The sequence below is a fragment of the Colobus angolensis genome, unplaced genomic scaffold (assembly GCF_000951035.1).
Source record: "Colobus angolensis palliatus isolate OR3802 unplaced genomic scaffold, Cang.pa_1.0 Scaffold324, whole genome shotgun sequence".
NCBI lineage: Eukaryota > Metazoa > Chordata > Mammalia > Primates > Cercopithecidae > Colobus > Colobus angolensis.
This window is the reverse complement of record NW_012116533.1, coordinates 257,672-276,684: the sequence shown is the minus strand read 5'-3', so window position 1 is coordinate 276,684 and position 19,013 is coordinate 257,672. Positions and strand designations below refer to the sequence as shown.

General features: G+C 37.0%; 1 protein-coding gene across 2 annotated transcripts in view; it reads right to left on the bottom strand.

Annotated features, from left to right (window-relative positions):
• Positions 1-19,013, bottom strand: part of COL4A5 (collagen, type IV, alpha 5) — a 304,873-nt gene that overhangs the window by 110,232 nt on the left and 175,628 nt on the right. For both annotated transcript variants that reach the window (XM_011951663.1, XM_011951664.1), the window contains exons 20-29: positions 17,019-17,192; positions 16,615-16,698; positions 12,446-12,538; positions 10,973-11,043; positions 10,474-10,665; positions 9,124-9,292; positions 6,508-6,600; positions 6,004-6,108; positions 4,929-5,026; positions 331-481 (exon numbers count right to left, since the gene is read on the bottom strand). In XM_011951663.1, coding sequence (XP_011807053.1) covers positions 331-481; positions 4,929-5,026; positions 6,004-6,108; positions 6,508-6,600; positions 9,124-9,292; positions 10,474-10,665; positions 10,973-11,043; positions 12,446-12,538; positions 16,615-16,698; positions 17,019-17,192 — 1,230 coding nt within the window. The remainder of the gene's footprint in view (positions 1-330; positions 482-4,928; positions 5,027-6,003; positions 6,109-6,507; positions 6,601-9,123; positions 9,293-10,473; positions 10,666-10,972; positions 11,044-12,445; positions 12,539-16,614; positions 16,699-17,018; positions 17,193-19,013) is intronic.

Sequence of the window (19,013 nt, the reverse complement as noted above, 5' to 3'; positions counted from 1 at the left end):
GCTAATTTTTGTATTTTTGGTAGAGACGGGGCTTCGCCATGTTGGCCAGGATGGTCTTGAACTCCGGACCTCAGGTGATCCACCCATCTTGGCCTCCCAAAGTGCTGGGATTACAGGCGTGAGCCACCGCACCCAGCCATGATTTTATTATCTATTCAATAAAATAAAAGACAAAAATAATCAATGAAGGATTGAAAAAAATGTGTAGCAGTAACAGAATGGTAGCATGGGGTTTCCAGTTAATTGGGCTTATCACCCATAAACTTTCCCAAAGGTGTCAATTTCTATAAAAGTTAAAAGCAAATTGAGATGTAGTGACAGCCTCCATACCTTTTGGTCCAGGGAGCCCATCTACGCCAGTGCGTCCTGGAGGACCTGGAGGTCCTGGGAAACCACGATCACCTTTTGGACCAAGTGTTCCTTTGAAACCTGGAAGTCCTGGTGGCCCAGGTGGCCCAGGTAATGCAAATCCTGGTTCACCCTTGAGCATATAGATGACAAAACACAACAAAAACTCCCGTGACTTTTCTGGTCCTTATTGTTTACCACAGAGAATTCAATGCCAAAAATATAAGACAGTACTTTTCTTTCCATGGGGGGAGAGGAGAAGATAATTAAATCAAAAGTAATTGGTATGTTGGAGAAAACATATGGAAGGATGGGAAACAGGATTTAGTAAAACAAATTAGATGATTTGGACTGGTTTCAGGATAAAAAAAAACTGAGAGAGCATGAGATTAAAGAACAGACTATCCTTATAGGGAAATATGATTATAGGCTGAGTATTAGATAATACTAAACAATTATTTTTAATTTTACTAAGTACAATAATAACATTGTGGTTTTTGTATAAAATGTCAATTTATTTAGAGATGAATGCTGATGCATTTATAAGTGAAATGATACTGTGTTGAGATTTGGCTAAAATATTTGAGCAAAGTAAAAACGAATAGATGAAGCAAATGTTATAAAATCATAATAATTTTGAATCTGGGTGATGGATATATGAAAGCTCTTTGTATTATTCATTTTACTTTTATTTTCATTTGAAAATGTTCATAATAAAAAGAACCAACCAACAGAGAAGTGGTTTTCTCAGGAGAACTGGTGTCATGGTTAACTGTTTTTCCCATGAAAAATAAGTAATAATTACAAAACACAGGAGGTTTAAATCAATTACGCACAGATAAAATATATAGGAATAGTCACGATAATTACATACCACAGCAGTTTGCTGAAGGCTGACTGAGGAAAGCTTAACATTAGATAAGAAATAATAAAAAGGAAAGAAAAGTAACTCAAACACAGTATTATTTATTATTAGTATTACTAAGTCAATTGTAGTGATTTGCATTATCTATCTGTAATGGAATTAAGACAGAGGGCAACAGTATAGGAAGGTCTGGAAATGATATTCAACACCATTTCAACCAGTCATCACACAGGCATGAACAGAGGTGACATGGGATGATGACTCTATAGAAATGCACAGAGGGAGCTGACCATCGTACAGGCATACCTTGTGTGTCATTTTGTTGTGCTGCACAGACATTGCATTTTTTACAAATTGAAGGTATGTGGCAACCCTACATTGAGCAGGTCTATGAGTGCAATTTTTCCAATAGTATGTGCTCACTTTTTGTCTCTGTGTCACATTTTGGTAATTGTCACAATATTACAAACTTTTAAATTGTTATTATATCTGTTATGGTGATATGTGATCACTGATGTTACCATTATAATTGTTTTAGGATACCATAAACTGTGCCTGTATAAGATGGTGAACTTAATAAAAAAATGTTGTAAATATCTGACTGCTACACTGATCAGACATTTCCCCCGCATCTCTCTCCCTCTCCACAGGTCTTTCTATTCCTTGAGATATAACAATATTGAAATTAAGCCAATTAATAACACAACAATGGCCTCTAAGTGTTCAACTGAAAGAAAGTCACACATCTCTCACTTTAAATAAAAAGCTGGAAATAATTAAGCTTAGTGAGGAAGGCATATCAAAAGCTAAGGTAGGTTGAAGGCTAGGTCTCTTGCACTAAACAGTTAGCCAAGTTGTGAATGTGAAGGAAAAATTCTTTAAGGAAATTAAAAATGCTACTCCAGTGAACACACGAATGAGAAGAAAGTAAAACAGCCCTATTGCTGATATGGAGAAAGTTTGAGTGATCTGGACAGAAGATCAAACCAGCCATAACATTCCCTTAAGCAAAAACCTAATCCAGAGCAAGGCCCCAACTTCAATTATCTGAAGACTAGGGGTGAAGAAGCTGCAGAAGAACAGTTGGAAGCTAGCAGAAGTTGGTTTGTGAGGTTTAAGGGTAGAAGCTGTCTCCACATCATAAAAGTGTAAGGTGAAGCAGCAAGTGTTGACATAGAAGCTACAGCAAGTTATCCAGAAGATCTAGCTAAGATCATTGATGAAAGTGACTACACTAAACAACAGATTTTCCATGTTGATAAAACAGCCTTCTATTGGAATAAAATGCTCATAGGACTTTCATAGCTAGAGAAGATAAGTAAATTACTGGTTTCAAAGCTTCAAAGGACAGGCTGACTCTATTTTTAGGGACTAATGCAACTGGTGACTTTAAGTTGAAACCAATGCTCATGTACCATTCTAAAAATTCTAGGGCCCTATGAATTATGGTATATCTACTCTGCCTGTGCTCTATAAGTGGAACAATAAAGCCTGGATGACAGCAGATGTACTCACAGCATAGTGTACTGGATATTTTAAGCCCACTATTGAGACCTACTCCTCAGAAGAAAAGATTCCTTTCAAAATTTTACTGCTCATTTACAATGCACCTAATCACCCAAGAGCTCTGATGGTGATGTGCAAAGAGATTAATGTTCTTTTCATGCCTGCTAACACCATACCCATTCTGCAGCCCATGGATCAAAGAGTAATTTTAATTTTCAAGTCTTATTATTTAAGAAATACATTGTGTAATATATAGCTGTCATAAATAGTGATTCTTCTTATGGATCTGGCAAAACAAATTGAAAACCTTCTGAAAAGGATTTCATTCTAGATGTCATGAAGAATATTCAGGATTCATAAGAAGTGGTCAAAACATCAATATTAACAGGAGTTTGGAAGAAGTTAATTCTAACTCTCACAGATGACTTTGAGGGTTTCAAGACTTCAATGGAGGAAGTAACTGCAAATGTGGTGGAAGTAGCAAGAGAACAAGAATTAGAAGTAGAGCCTGAAGATATGAATGAATTGCTGCAATCTTATAATAAAAGTAGAACAGATGAACAGTTGCCTCTTATGAGCAAAAGTGATTTCTAGAGATGGAATCTACCCCTGGGGAAGATGCTGGGAACAGTGTTGAAATGACACTAAAGGACTTGGAATATTATATAAACTTAGTTGATAAAGCAGCAGCAGGGTTTGGCAAGACTGATTCCAATTTTGAAAGAGGTTCTACTGTGGGTAAAATACTATCAAACAGCACCGTATGCTGCAGAGAAATCTTTTCTGAAAGGAAGAGTCAACTGATGTGGCAAACTTCATTGCTGTCTTATTTTTAAAAATTGTCACAGCCTTGGAGAGAATGTGGAGAAATAGGAACACTTTTACACTGTTGGTGGGACTGTAAACTAGTTCAACCATTGGGGAAGACAGTGTGGAGATTCCTCAAGGATCTAGAACTAGAAATACCATTTGACCCAGCCATCCCATTACTGGGTCTACCCAAGGGATTATAAATCATGCTGCTATAAAGACACATGCACACGTATGTTTATTGCAGCACTACTCACAATAGCAAAGACTTGGAATCAACCCAAATGTCCATCAACGATAGACTGGATTAAGAAAATGTGGCACATATACACCATGGAATACTATGCAGCCATAAAAAAGGATGAGTTCATGTCCTTTGTAGGGACATGGATGCAGCTGGATACCATCATTCTCAGCAAACTATCGCAAGAACAGAAAACCAAACACTGCATGTTCTCACTCATAGGTGGGAATTGAACAATGAGATCACTTGGACACAGGAAGGGGAACATCACACACCAGGGCCTATTGTGAGGAGGGGGTAGGGGGGAGGGATAGCATTAGGAGATATACCTAATGTAAATGATGAGTTAATGGGTGCAACACACCAACATGGCACATGTATACATATGTAACAAACCTGCACATTGTGCACATGTACCCTAGAACTTAAAGTATAATTAAAAAAATAAAATAAAATAAAACAGCATGGGAGGCAAAACAAACAAACAAACAAACAAACAAAACTAATTGTCTGTTTTCAACAAAATAGATTGTATTTTAATGGAAAAAAAATTGCCACAGCCACCCCAGCCTTCAGCAACCATCACCCTGATCAGTGGGCAGCCATCAATACTGAGTCAAAACCCTCCCCCAGCATAAAGATTATGACTTGCTGCAAGCTTAGATGATTGTTGAAATTTTTTAGCAATGAAGTATTTTTAATTAAGGTATGCATTTTTTTTTAGACCTAACGCTATTGCACACTTTAAAAACTACAGTATAGTGTAAACATAACCTTTATATGTACTCGGAAACAAAAAAAAATTGTATGATTCACTTTATTTTGATATTCACTTTATTGTGGTGGTCTGGAACTAAACCTGCAATATCTCCAAGGTATGCCTGTATTCTCTAATCAAAGAACTGGGCACTCAAAAATAGGTACAGAAATTTGTTGTTGTTGTTGTTTTTTTCTCCAAATGTGACCTCTTGGACTATTAAAGATGATTTGGGGTTAAATATTTTTTTAAATGGAAATATAATAAGTTATTTTATCTATATATTTCTAGTAAAGACTTGGGACTTGGGATGATATCTGAGTCAAAATAGAGAGCTAGAAATAAGGAAGGTGGGAAAGATAAGAAAATGAGAAGGACTAAATAAAAATGTCCCAGACCTTTGGTCCTGGAAAGCCAGGTGGCCCAGGAGGGCCTTCTAGACCAATTCTTCCAGGTGTCCCAGGTGCTCCTGGAGGTCCTGGAATTCCAGGAAAGCCTGTAAAATGATAAGTCATTTTTTAACCACCAAAGGAAAGACACTTTAAGAAAGATATTCAAATTCCCAAAGCCACATTCTAATCATGCTTAGTGACAACAGTAAGATGTTAAAAGCACAATGACATTCTACTACCTAAGATTAAGCCTTACAATCCCCTCAATCACCTTACATTCCGTTTATTTTCACATAGCGCTAATGTATATGGAACATATGCTTTTCTGAAGAAAATGAGGGCTATTATATAATAAGATAGAACTAAATTGTAAGGAATGAATTCCACACAAAAATGCCCAAGAACTGTTCTTCTGCTTATATCTGGATGTAGTATGACAAAGGGCCTACCATATAATTTTGGAAATGGACTAAAACTAACTGCAGATATTATAGATACATATACACATAAAATCAAACCTGATACTTTTGAAAGCATTTTGTATAAATGAGTAAAGATATATTTAAGAACTGTCCTCAGACCACTGTGTGCTCTTGCCATTTGTGAGAATAAATTCTGTGAGGAATAAAGCAGAACTGAAGCATAAGCCCTAAAAAATTTCAATAAATCAAGAAAATATTATTTAGCATAAAACATTACTTGGCTACACATGTGCAGTAAGTCTGTTTTCTGTTTAAAAAATCCATTAACTCAATAAATAACAAGTGTACACTATGTGTTAGGAACTGTTCTAAACCCTGAGAATACTATGGTGAACACAAAAGACAATTCCTGTAATTTCTAAGCTTATATATCACTTTTGCATATCTAAAATGTAGATATTTTCCTGTCTGGACTGTTTTAGATAAAGATAATGAATGAACTTACAATGAAAATACACTAAGATTTTTTTATTTACATTCTTTATAGCACAGAGAAAAAAGGTACAATTAATATATTTTATTTGTTGAATGAATTTTATCAAAGAATAACATCATGCTAACCTTCTAAGCTACCCTGCCTGCTGCCCATTCCAACATACCTTTAGGACCAGGTGGTCCAGGAAGCCCAATTCCAGGGATACCTGGTTCTCCTTTGCTACCAGGTATCCCTGGCAAGCCTGGTTGCCCTGGGAGTCCAGGGTCACCTATGGAGAAAGAGCAGTTATGGAAAGGAAAACGTTCAAAGAAAGAAGCCGCCAGGGCTAGCTGCAGTGGCTCACGCCTATAATCCCAGCACTTTGGGAGGCCGAGGCAGGTGGGTCACCTGAGGTCAAGAGTTCGATACCAGCCTGGCCAACATGGAGAAACTCCGTCTCTACTAAAAATGCAAAAATTAACTGGGCGTGGTGGTGGGCGCCTGTAATCCCAGCTACTCGGGAGGCTGGGGCAGGGAGAACTGCTTGAACCCAGGAGTTGGAGGTTGCTGCAGCAAGCCAAGATCACCCCACTATACTCCAGCATGGGTGACAGAGCAAAGCTCCATCAAAAAAAAAAAAAAAAAGCCATCAGTGTTGAAGATACTTTGAAATAAATTCCTCACATACCTGGAAGACCTACTTCACCATCTCTGCCTGGGTTACCAGGCAAGCCAGGCTTCCCTGGCTGGGTTATAGTCTGACCTGGATCCCCTTTAGGACCTGAAAGCAAGAGTAAATCAGTGGTAAATGAGAAGTATTTACTCAACTAAAGGTCTCTTTTTTAATTAAAAACAAAAAAGAAAATTATCAGTAATGTTTTGAAAATGTAAACTAACAAAAATTCACAAGAAAAACAATCTTCCACTATATATTCAAGAAAGATATAAAACAGAAGGATAGAATTTCAAAAAGAGAAAGGATATGACAGTCTTAAGGACTTCCATGATTCAAGATGTATAATGGTTAATTTTAGGTTTCAACATGGCTAGATTAAGAGATACTGACATAGCTGGTAAAGTATTATTTCTAGGTATCTCTGTGAGGCTGTTTCCAAAAGAGACTGACATTTGAATCAGTGAAATGTATAAGGATAATCGACCCTCACCCAATGTGTGTTGGTACCATCCAATCAGCTGAGGGACCGGATACAACAAAAAAGGCAGAAAAAAAGGTGAATTCACTGCTCTCTCTCTTTTGAAACTGGTACACCCATCCTCTCCTACCCTTGGACATCACAACTCCGGGTTCCCTGGCTTTCAGATTCTGGGACTTGCACTAGCAGCCACTCAGGTTCTCAGGCATTCAGACTAGGACTGAGCCAAGCTACTGGCTTCCCTAGTTCTTCAACTTACAGGTGACCTACTGTGGGACTTCCCAGCCTCCATAATCATGTAAGTCAATTCCCATAATAAATCACCTCTTATCTATCTATCTATCTATCTATCTATCTATCTATCTATCTATCTATCTATCTATCTATCATACCCATCTGTCCATCCATTTTAGAAAACCCTAAAACAGGGTGTTATCTATATAAGTATTTTTAAAATGTAGGCCAAAAGAGCATTAAAAATCAAACTGGAGTAAACAAGGAAAATACTTCTTTTGGCTAATAGGTACATTTAGGTTTTACACGTGCAAAGTTCAAGTATATCTACTTCTTATTAATGGAAACATGAACTTGAAATGGGCTCAAGAAAAAAAAAAGATTTCCTAAACATGACACAAAAAGCACTAACCATGAGAGAAAAGATTGATAATTTTGATGATGTGAAAGTTGTTTTCTGCTCATTGAAGACACCATACAGAGTAAAAATGGCAAGCCACAATAGGTAAAGATTTCTTTTCAAAAAATACGTAGGTAACTAAGAACTAATACACAGAATATATAAAGAACTCCTCTAAATCAATAAAAAAAATCCAATATAAAATTGGTCAAAGTACTTGATTAGGCATTTCACAAAAGCAAATTCAAATGACCAATAAACACATGAAAAGGTGCTAAACTTTAATATAATCAGAGAAATGCAAAATATCACACTCAACAGATTGGCAAAAAGGTAAAAGTCTGACAATACAAAATGTTTCCAAGGATGTAAATCAACATAAAATGTTCAACACTGCTTGTGGTAGCTAAAAATTGGTACAATTGGTCTGGATATAGTTTGTAATTATCCACTCAAGTGGAAGATGCACTTATCCTATGCTTTGAAAATGCTAATCTTAAACACATACCCTAGCCCAGGTATTGGTAAGCATTCTGTGTAAAGGACCAGAGTAAATACTTTAGGCTTTGTGGACCATACAGTCTCTGTAGTAACTACTCAACTCTTCAGTTGTAGTGCAAAAACAACCACAGACAAGGTGAATGGTTGTGGAAGTATTCACATAAAACTTTTATTTATAACAGGTGGTAGGCTGGATGTGGTCCATGGACTGTAGTTCTATAGTTTGCCAACTCTTGCCCTAGAGAAGTGTGAGCACATGAACACAAGGAGATATAGGATCTATCTATCTACCTATCTATCTATATGACTGTACACAGAAGCATTATTCATAATAGATCCAAACTGTAAATAACCCAATTGACCATTAGCAATAGAATGGATCAATCAACTGTAACACACACACACACACACACACACACACACGAAAACATACATACAATGAAATACAATATAGCAATAAAAATGAACATACTATATATAGCCACACAAAAAGTTAATATAGAAAACACTTACCCTATGATTCCTTTAACATGAAGTTCAAAAAGAAACAAAATTAAAATACCCTGTTTAAAAATGCATACAGAGGTCACAAAATAGAGGGGTAATGGAAGAAAATTATGTAAAAGTGAAGACAGTAGAGAGGAGGAAGGGAATTGTGATTAGGAAATGACAGGGAGAAAAGGTTAGGGGTTTCTAGGATGCTGGTAACATTATATTTTTTGATGTGTGTGGTAGTTACCTGTGTGTTTCTGCTATAATTATTTATTAAACTTTGCATTATGTATCATGTACTTAAAAAGAACAAAATTAACAGTAACAATGAAACAGTCAGAGAAGATTTAAAGAGAAACCCCCTTACAAAAAACATTGTGATCCCTTGCTAAGATGCTCTGAAGAGGTCAAATATAAATGGCCAGGGAATCACACCTCTTGGGAAAGGAAGCCAGGAGTAGCCAAAACATAATAAATTTCTGTTTTTAAGCACCAAATTTAAAACAAAACACAGTAGACTTACCTGGTATTCCTGGCTGGCCTGGATTTCCTGCCACACCTTGTACGCCTTTTTCACCTACTGGGCCTGGAGGGCCAAAACCAGGAGGACCCATAGGCCCTATATTCCCTGGGAGGCCTGGTAAACCTGGGTTCCCAGGGGGACCTCTTTCACCCTTAAAAGTAATTCCACCCTAAAAAGGGAAAAGTTTAATACAGAAACATATAGATACAACAACTATCTGTAGGTTGGTACTGAATACAACTGGGGAAAGGCTATAGCCATAAATAGTTCTTATTAAAAGCTATATAAGTGAGTGGTATTATAGGATGGTATGTGTGATCATTCCACTTACTCATTCCTCCAACAAATATTTTTGGGCTCCTACTATGTGTCAAGTGCTGGTGATACAACAGAAAACCAAAAATACAAAAAAAATCTCTGGCTTTATGCAGCTTACATTTTAGTGTAAGTCAGAAAGGTTATAGTCTAGATAACATTATAAAATATCACTTCCTACCTAAATATCCTGGGCTGTGTGCTATGTACAAAGTAAGATTGTTCATTTATGTTAAGTCTTTCAGTTCTGTGTCACATTGAACATGGCTATCTACTTGTACTGATCTCTAAGCTTACTATATACATATATGTGTGTGTGTGTGGGTGTGTGGGTGTATATATATATAGAGAGAGAGAGAGAGAGAGAAACAAGTTAAATTGCTGGTTATGAGGTTTATTTATTTATTTATTGTGATGGAGTTTTGCTCTTGTTGTCCAGGCTGGAGTGCAGTGGTGTAATCTCGGCTCACTGCAACCTCTGCCTCCCGGGTTCAAGTGATTTTCCTGCCTCAGCCTCCCGAGTAGCTGGGATTATAGGCGCCCACCACCATGCCCGGCTAATTTTTGTGTTTTTGGTAGAGACGGGGTTTCACCATGTTGGCCAGGCTGGTCTCGAACTCCTGACTTCAGGTGATCCGCCCACCTCGGCCTCGCAAAGTGCTAGGATTACAGGCGTGAGCCACCATACCCAGTCATGAGGTTTAAATAAACCCAGGGAAAGATATGTGGGGGTTAAGAGATGGGGAACCTTCTACTGTCTCATAAACATCTTAACCTCCTGCCCACCTATTCATAGAGAATATTATTCAATATTAAAGGGTTAAGAAAAATGAGTTTACAAAACAAGTGAAAGAAAAGAGTAGTGAAGAAACCCTACATAGTCAGTAACAATGTGCCATTACTGTATGGTCACACTGTTTTAAGCATTGATTGGGTGTTTATCTCAGCATCAGGCCCATCCTTTGAGTTAACTTAGAAAACATTTCTAAGTGAAAATTTAACATCACAAAACAAAAAAACATCAAACCAACTCACAGGCTCTCCTTTCGGGCCAGGAAGCCCTGGCAATCCATCCTGTCCAGGAGTGCCAGGTAAACCAGGAAGCCCTGGAGCTCCAGGGGAACCCAACTCTCCTTTGTCACCCTTCATTCCTGGAAAAGTGAGGATATCACCAGGTTCACCTTTAGATCCAGGAAAGCCTGGAGCACCTGGAGCTCCTGGAATGCCCTGAAGTGGGTAAGGAAAAAAAGAGAAAGAGTGGAAAAAGAAGAAGGAGAAAAAGAAAATCAGTTTCTTTTTTTCTAACATTTTCTTCTCTCCAGTTTACCCCTTCAACCCACCCAATAACATTTAATGTACAAAGGGCTGAATCAAGTGAGGCATATGAGTCAGGAATAGTCAAGGAATCAAATAAAGTACAACTTAATAGAAAAATGGAATTATATATGTGTGTATGTATATGAATAATTGGAAATCAATCTGTAAAATGCCTTCCTTCTACTTCTTTTTGTTTTATAATATACTCAAAACTTACTGGTAATCCTTTGGAACCAGTTGCACCAGCTTGTCCTTTTTCACCTTTCTGTCCAGGGAAACCAAGGGATCCTAACACACACACACACACACACACAAACACACACACACACATATGATAATGTAAGCTTTGAGCTTGAACTCCTGAAAAGCTCATACAGAAATCATCAAGTCAGAAAGTAAAGTTTTTAAAATAAGAATCCCATTCAATCCCATTTAAGTCACATTTGTATTTTCCTTTTATGCTCTCAAAATGAGATAATCATCCTTTTTTAAATAAATTTAACATTTCATGTTACATACAATATTGTATCCTAAGAAACTTCCAACTCCAAAGCAGTCCTTCTCAGACCTTGCAACTACCAAATACTATGCACAACGTTTCCTGGGTTCCTATGATGTTTTCATTGCCAAAGGGAGAAAAAGATAATGAAAAGGTCTGAATATCTTTGTTCTGACTTATGCAGTTTTCGTACATCCTTACCAGTCCTTTCTTTGGTTTGTCATTCCCTGAAATTTGGTTTATGAGAAATATTTGCAGCTCAAAGACTAGAGGAAACATTACTAAAGCAGTGGTTCTCCAAATGGATCCCTGGACCAGTGGCATCATCACCACCTGGCTACTAATTAGAAATGCTAATTCTTGAGCCTTCATCCAGGTCTACTGAATCAGAAACTTTGAGAGTGAGGCTCCGCAGTCTGGGCTTCAAAAAGCCCTCCAGGTGATGCACTCTCAAGTTTGAGAACCATGAGACTAGAGGTACAAGGCTAGATTACTAACGTCCGATAATGTCTAAAAGATTTGTTGAAAGTATTCCCAAACTCCAAATGAATTGGTGTCCTTCATAGACTCACTAGACAGAAAGGTAAGAGATCTGGTGTCTATTCCCAGCCCTGACTCAACATCAAGTGTAATTTCAAGAGAATACTGGGATATCCTAAGGGGCAGTTAAATGAAACAGTTGAGGGTCTGACAGATATCACATACAGTTTTGACTGGAAAGGGGGATAGATGAGTTATATATAGAGAGAGGAATACTGGCAGTTGATTGTCAAACTCCGATAGAACCCCTATTTCTGAATGACAACATGTGATACATCCCCAATGACTGGAATCTCTGCCACTGGAAACTATATTCAGGGGCTAGGTATTATGAACTTTTCTCCCAGTATTCTGGAAAAAAGAAATCTGACTCTGTATAAGTGATTTGTTTCTTCATATGGAAAATGGGGAAGATATATTTCCTGAAATTATATTGTCAAAATGCTTTAATAGAAAATGTTGGTAGCTTCAGGTATTAGAAACAAGAGCATAATTATTTTGATAACAAATAGAGGCATTTCATACTTAATTATTTATAGATATGAGTGACTAGCTATAAAAATGAGAAACTGGTAACATTCTAAAAGTATAAGCTCAACAAAATCTAGCCAAAAAATATTTAGAAGGTTGCCCTGAGGCAGAATGGTTTACCTGGAGGGCCTGGGAGACCTGGCAAACCAGGTTGACCTGGAGGCCCTGAAATACCAGTTCCAATGCAGTTGAAGCAAGTGTCACCTTTGTCACCTAGTGAAATCGTAATAACAAACAAATGTTACTGAAAGGGGTACATATACCTTCAATAGACAGGTTCTAAAAACGTCAGCACTAAGGGACAGCATTTCCACTTAATGGTGGAATTGGAGAAGCCTATATCCTGAATCAATTTATGACAAATAAATTGCTGAGTGCTTACTGTGTGCCAAGAACTATTCCAGATGCTTGTGTTACATTGGTGAGCGAAAGATGAAAAGTCATGGATAAAAATTCAGGTCCACATGCCTCACATTCTACCAGGGGAGTGCTCGCTTCGGCAGCACATATACTAAAATTGTGAACATTCTACCAGGGGAAAGGGATAATAATCAATTATCAAAATGTATATATGAAATATTTTAATATAATATTAAGTATAGGCAGGGTGTAGTGGCTTATGCCTGTAACCCCAGCACTTTGGGAGGCTGAGGCAGGCAGATAACTTGAGGTCAGGAGTTCAAGACCAGCCTGGCCAACATGGCGAAACCCCATCTCTTCAGAAAAAATAAAAACATTAGCCAGGCATGGTGGTGCATGCCTGTACTCGCCAGGTACCCAGGAGGTTGAGGTGGGAGGATTGCTTGAGACTTAGGAGATCAAGGCTGCAGTGAGCTGTGATTGCACCACTGCACTCCAGATTGGGTGACAGAGCAAGACCCTTTCTAAAAAAAATTAAATATATATTAAATATTTAATATGCTTTAAAAGGTATTATTTTTATAGGAAAAAATAGAACTACATAAGTAGTATTGAGTATGCCAGGGAAGGGTGGGGGATTGCAATTTTAAATAGGGTAGTCAGGATAGACTTGATTGAGAAGTTGATATATGATAATACTATACTCAGGGAAGGGCGGGGGGTTGCAATTTTAAATAGGGTAGTCAGGATAGACTTGATTGAGAAGTTGATATATGATAAAACTATACTCAGGGAAGGGCGGGGGGTTGCAATTTTAAATAGGGTAGTTAGGATAGACTTAATTGAGAAGTTGATATGTGATAAAACTTAAAGGACATGACATGTGCATAAGAGTGTAGAACATTCCAAGCAGAAAGAATAGCCATGTTTGGTATATACAAGGAACAGCAAACCGACCAGATTGCTAGAGCAGAATGAGGGAGGGGAACAAGGTCAGAAAGTTGACAGTTTACAACAAATGGCATATAGGCATATAAGAAACATAAAGGCTGTGGTTTTTACTGTGAGTGAAATGAGAATCTAGTAGAAAATTTTTTTAAAAAAAGCAACTTGTTATAACTTAAGTTTTTAAGGGATGACTCTAGCTGCTATGTTAATAGCCTCTAAAGGCAATGATGGAAACAGGGTAACCACTTAAGTGGCTACTGTCGCAACGATCTAGGAGAGAGATGGTGGTAGCTCATCCCAGAGTGACTGCAATGAAAATGATGAGAACCGGTTAGATTATAGACATATCTGAAAGTAGAGTCAATGGGATGTTCTCATGGATCATATATGAAATACAAAAGAAGAGGGGAATCAAGGATGACACTAAGGTTCTCAGCATGAGCAACTAGAAGACTAAAGTGGCCTGCTTTTTAAGTAAGAAGCATAAGATGTGAGTGGAGCAACTATGGGGAGGAGGTGGCAGAAATCAAGACTTCAGTTTGATCAGGAGGTCAAATTCAAAATATTGACTAGGCAAATGGATACACAAATCTAGAGGAAAAGAGTTATATCTGGATAGGAGGCATAAATTTGGAAGTCATGGGCAATTAGGTGGTATTAACAATCACAAGACTGAATAAATGAGTTTAGATAGAAAAGAAGAAGAAGGACTCAATCTTGGAGCATTTTAAACTTAAAAGTTGGATAGATAATTCTAAGATACATACAAAAATGCAAAGAACCTAGAATATCCAAGACTTACAATAAAGCCACAGTAATTAAGATAGTATCGTATTGGTGCAAGGAGAGACTAATGAAACAACAGAAGAGAATATAGCAGTCAGAAACAGACCTACACACATATGGTCATATGATCTACAAAAAAGTGCTAATGCAATTCATCGGGGTAATTGATGATTTTTGTGCTATAGTACTGACTCAATTGGACATCCATATGGGAAAAATGAACTTTGATCCCTACTCCAAACTATACACAAAAAATAATTGAAGAAAGATCAAAATGTGAAAGGTAAACAATAAAGTGTCTAGAAGAAAACACAGAGGAATATCATAAGGCTTTTGAGGTAAGTAAAGATTTCTAAAACGGTGCATAAAAAGTACTAACGATAAAATAGGACATTGATTAATTTGACTTCATTTAATTAGCAACTTTTGTTAAACAAAAGTTAACAAAAGAGAAGATAGTTTTAATACATATATCCAATAATAAAATTAAAGATAAACACAGGCACTTTACAAAAGAGAATATAAAAACCAAAAGAAAGTAGTTCATAATCAAGTCACTAAGCAAATGCTAACAAAAATCACTTTGGAACATGGTTTGGTAATATCTATGAAACAAAACCTACACCTACCCTGTAACCCAGCAATTCAATTTCCAGATATATCTCCAATAAAAATTAGTGTGTATGTCCTACAAAAAATACATGTACAAGAATATTTATGACAGCTTTATTCACAATAGCTCCAGACCAAATGTCCATCAACACTAGAATACTGAGGTAATGTGCAGTGGAAAACCAAAGAATGGTGGAAAAATACTGCAACAAACAAAAACATAGATATATCTCACATATATTATATTCAGCTAAAGAAACCAGACACAAAAGAGCTCATTCAGTATAATTCCATGTATACAAAGTTCAAGATTAGGCAAATTAATATATGCCAGAGGATAAAATAGTGATTACCTTTGGGGGATACTGAGTAGGGAGCACAAGAGTCTTCCAGGGTCCCGAAAATGTTCTATATTTTGGTTTAGATGGTAATTAGATGGATACACATACACGCACACACACGTATGTACACCACAGAGGAATGAAAAAGAACAAGAAATGTAATGTACTGAAAGCCAAGGGATGCAAATGTTTAAAGAAGGCAAAAAGCAAGCAAAAAAAGGACAGACCTGACATTTGGATTAGCAGGATATAGACTGCTGGCAACTGACCAGCATTTGTGGAGTGGTAGGCAGTGGGGAGTTGGGGGAAGAGGGGGTAAAATCCTGATTGGAGTATGTTTAAGAGAAAACAAGAGGAGAGTATCTAGAGGTAATGAGTAGAAAATTCTTAGGAAGTTTTGTTGCAAATGGGAATAGAAAAATAGAGAAGCAGCTGGCAGGGAATGTAGGATTACCCTATTTTTTTAGACAGGTGAAAAAAGCGTATTTGTATGCTCCTGGGAATGACTGAATAGAGAGGGAAAAAATTGGTGATGTGGGAGAGGCAAAAATTGCTGGAAAAAAATCCTTGGGGAAACAAGAGGAAATGGAATGTATTGTATAAATAGAAGAACTGGCTTTAGATAGGAGCAGTAACAGTAATATGCAAGAAGGGAGACTATATGAGCACAGGTACAAGTAGGTAAGTAAATATGGTGGTGGCAATCTGTGAAAGTTCTCTTGTTACTGCTTTAATTGGTCAGTGAAGTAGGAAGCAAGGTCAGAATAGGGGAGGAACCGCTAAAATTTGAGAAGAGAAGAAAAAGTGTTGGCTCAGAAAATATGAAAATTTGGATAATGCTTTTGTTCCAAGTGAGTACAATGAAGTGAGAGAAGGGCAAAGGAATCATGGATGTATGAATGGAATTGATTACAGTGATTGATAATGGAATTTAAGCTAGGTTAAGAGGGAAGAAAGGACATCAAAGAGTTAAGCATTAGTCAAAGTTGCTAGGTCTCAGTGGGGTTGGAGTATTGCTGGAGTCAGGTTACTAGAGGTACTAAGCTAGAAAGAAGAGAGCGACGCAAAAAATGGGATGCATGAAACCAAGATCATGTAAGTATAACACTATCGGTAATGAGATGGTCTTGGGGTATGACCATGGGAGTCAGTGGCTAAGGTGTGATGGATGATACAGGGGATTTTGCTGATTATTTGAAAGAATGAAGAAAATGAAGGAATGAATATGTCTGGAGATCAAACCTTTAATTCCTTGTTCTCCTTGGAGTCCTTTATCACCTGGAGATCCTGGGGGGCCTGGAGGGCCTGCTTCACATATCTCATCACCTGAGTAAGACAAAGAAAGGATAGCAAGCTAATTGTTGTGAAATATCAAGAAGATTAAACAAAAGAAAGCCTGACAAGCTTTTCAGTTACTTCTCTGAAGAAATACAAGTACCTATAAGCAAAAGGAAAGTATAACATTGTTGATAAATACTATTTGAAGAGCAAATGTAAACATCCAAGAACTACTAAAACCCAAAAAGTAGAAGCAGTAGTAGAATTTCTTAGATATCAGAAATGCAACAAATGAGGCCAACCTTTAGCTAGAGTTACTTATAAACAAAAGCAAAAATAGAACTTAATAGGAGAAAAATACAGCTTACTTGGAGGGATGTGAGGTCCAGGAGGGCCAGGAGGCCCTGGAAGCCCAGGAGCCCCAGGCTGTCCATCAAGTCCAGGAGGTCCAGGAATGGAAATTCCAGGTGGTCCTTCATCACCTTTCTGACCCCTTTCTCCAGGAAATCCAGGAGGGCCAGGAGGACCCACAACTGCAGCCCCTAAGATTCAAAAAAGTGATCAAAATGATCTCATCTTAGAGATGTTACTTTAGTTATCATTGAGACATTAGATAATGATAAGATCTTCCTTTAACATATAATTCTGGTTATATTATTTTTTTTCTAGGAGATTCAAAACTCTGAAAAAAAGGTTGAAACATTTCAAAGAATGTAAGTAACAGTTTGAGGGTAGGAAACAATAATTTAAAGTAGCTTTATTACTTTTGGAAATTACTAGTAACCCCATCCTTTGACACTATGATCTGATAATCTTAAAAATACCAGAAAGTCATTAACAACATAAAAAGGTATTTCAAAGTTCCCATATAAACATGGCTCTGTTTCTGGACAGTCTTCTGTTACACTGGTGATTCATGCACCATTAACACACATTTTAGTTACTATAACTTAATAATGTTTTCAAAACTGCTAAGGAAAATATGCTCATCTTTGTTCTTTTTTAAAACCATCTTCACTACACTTACAAATTTACTTTTCTAAATAAATTTTAGAATCAACTTGTCAGTTTCATTTTCAAAAACTGTTGGGATTCTGAATGGGATTAATTTGAATTTAAAGATTATTTTTTGGTAGAATCAACTGTTTATAATATTGGTTTTTCACATCGAGTAATAATTAAGTTTATTTCTCCATTTATTTAGTAATTTTATATTATTTAATAATAATTTACAAAATTCTGCAAAGAAGTCTTACACATGTATTGTTGGGGTTATTCATGGGTTTGTTTTATAACTACTGTGCATTTTAATACTATTACAATTGTGAAGTGTATTTTTTTCTCTTACACATTTGCTGGTGAAGAGGAAGGCAAATTAAGTATGCTACGCAGATCTGGCCATCTTGCACACATATTCTCTTTAAGATCTGGGAATTTGTCAATGGATTTTTTAAAGCTTTCTGGTAGATAATCAGATGGTCTCTGAATAACTGAAATTTGGGCTTTTCCCCCATCCTTACAACCATTTTTTCTTCCAGATTTAGTGCATGGGCTAGGATCTCCACTTTAAGGACAAACAGCATTGGTAACTCTAAGTATCTTGATCTTATTTCTGACTTGAATAAAAATGTTCCTGATGTTTCACCACAAAGCATGACATTTCCCATACGGTCTTGCAGATAGATTCATCAAGTTAAGGTAACTCTCTTTTAATTCTAGTTTAAGAGGTTTAGCTTTCTTTTAAAAATGAATGGGTATTGAATTGCATTGATTGATTTTTCCACATCTATTGGCCTGTTTTCTTTTACTCTGTCAATGTACTCAATCACAGTAACCTCAATCCATCCTTGCAATCTTGGAGTAAAATCTACTTGATCATAATATCACATAATTTAATATGCTTCTGGATATTTAGGATTATTGCTTCCACGTTCATAAATTAGACTGGGTTATTGCTAGTGTTATCTCCTTAGTTGTTTAGAATCAATGCTAATAAACTGTTGTTTTTTGTTATTTTACAGCATACCTTTTGCTTTTTTTTGGTGTTTTTCTTTTGTTCGTTTTTGTTTTTTTACTTTAAGTTCTAGGATACATGTGCACAACGTGCATGTTTGTTACATATATATCCATGTGCCAAGTTGGTGTGCTGCACCCATTAACTCGTCATTTACTTTAGGTATATCTCCTAATTCTATCCCTCCACCCTCCCACCTCCTCCCACCCCATGACAGACCCCAGTGTGTGACGATCCCCTTCCTGTTTTCATCCCCATACTGTTTTCCATAATGGTTGAACTAGTTTACAATCCCACCAACAGTGTAAAAGTGTCCCTATTTCTCCACATCCTCTCCAGCACCTGTTGT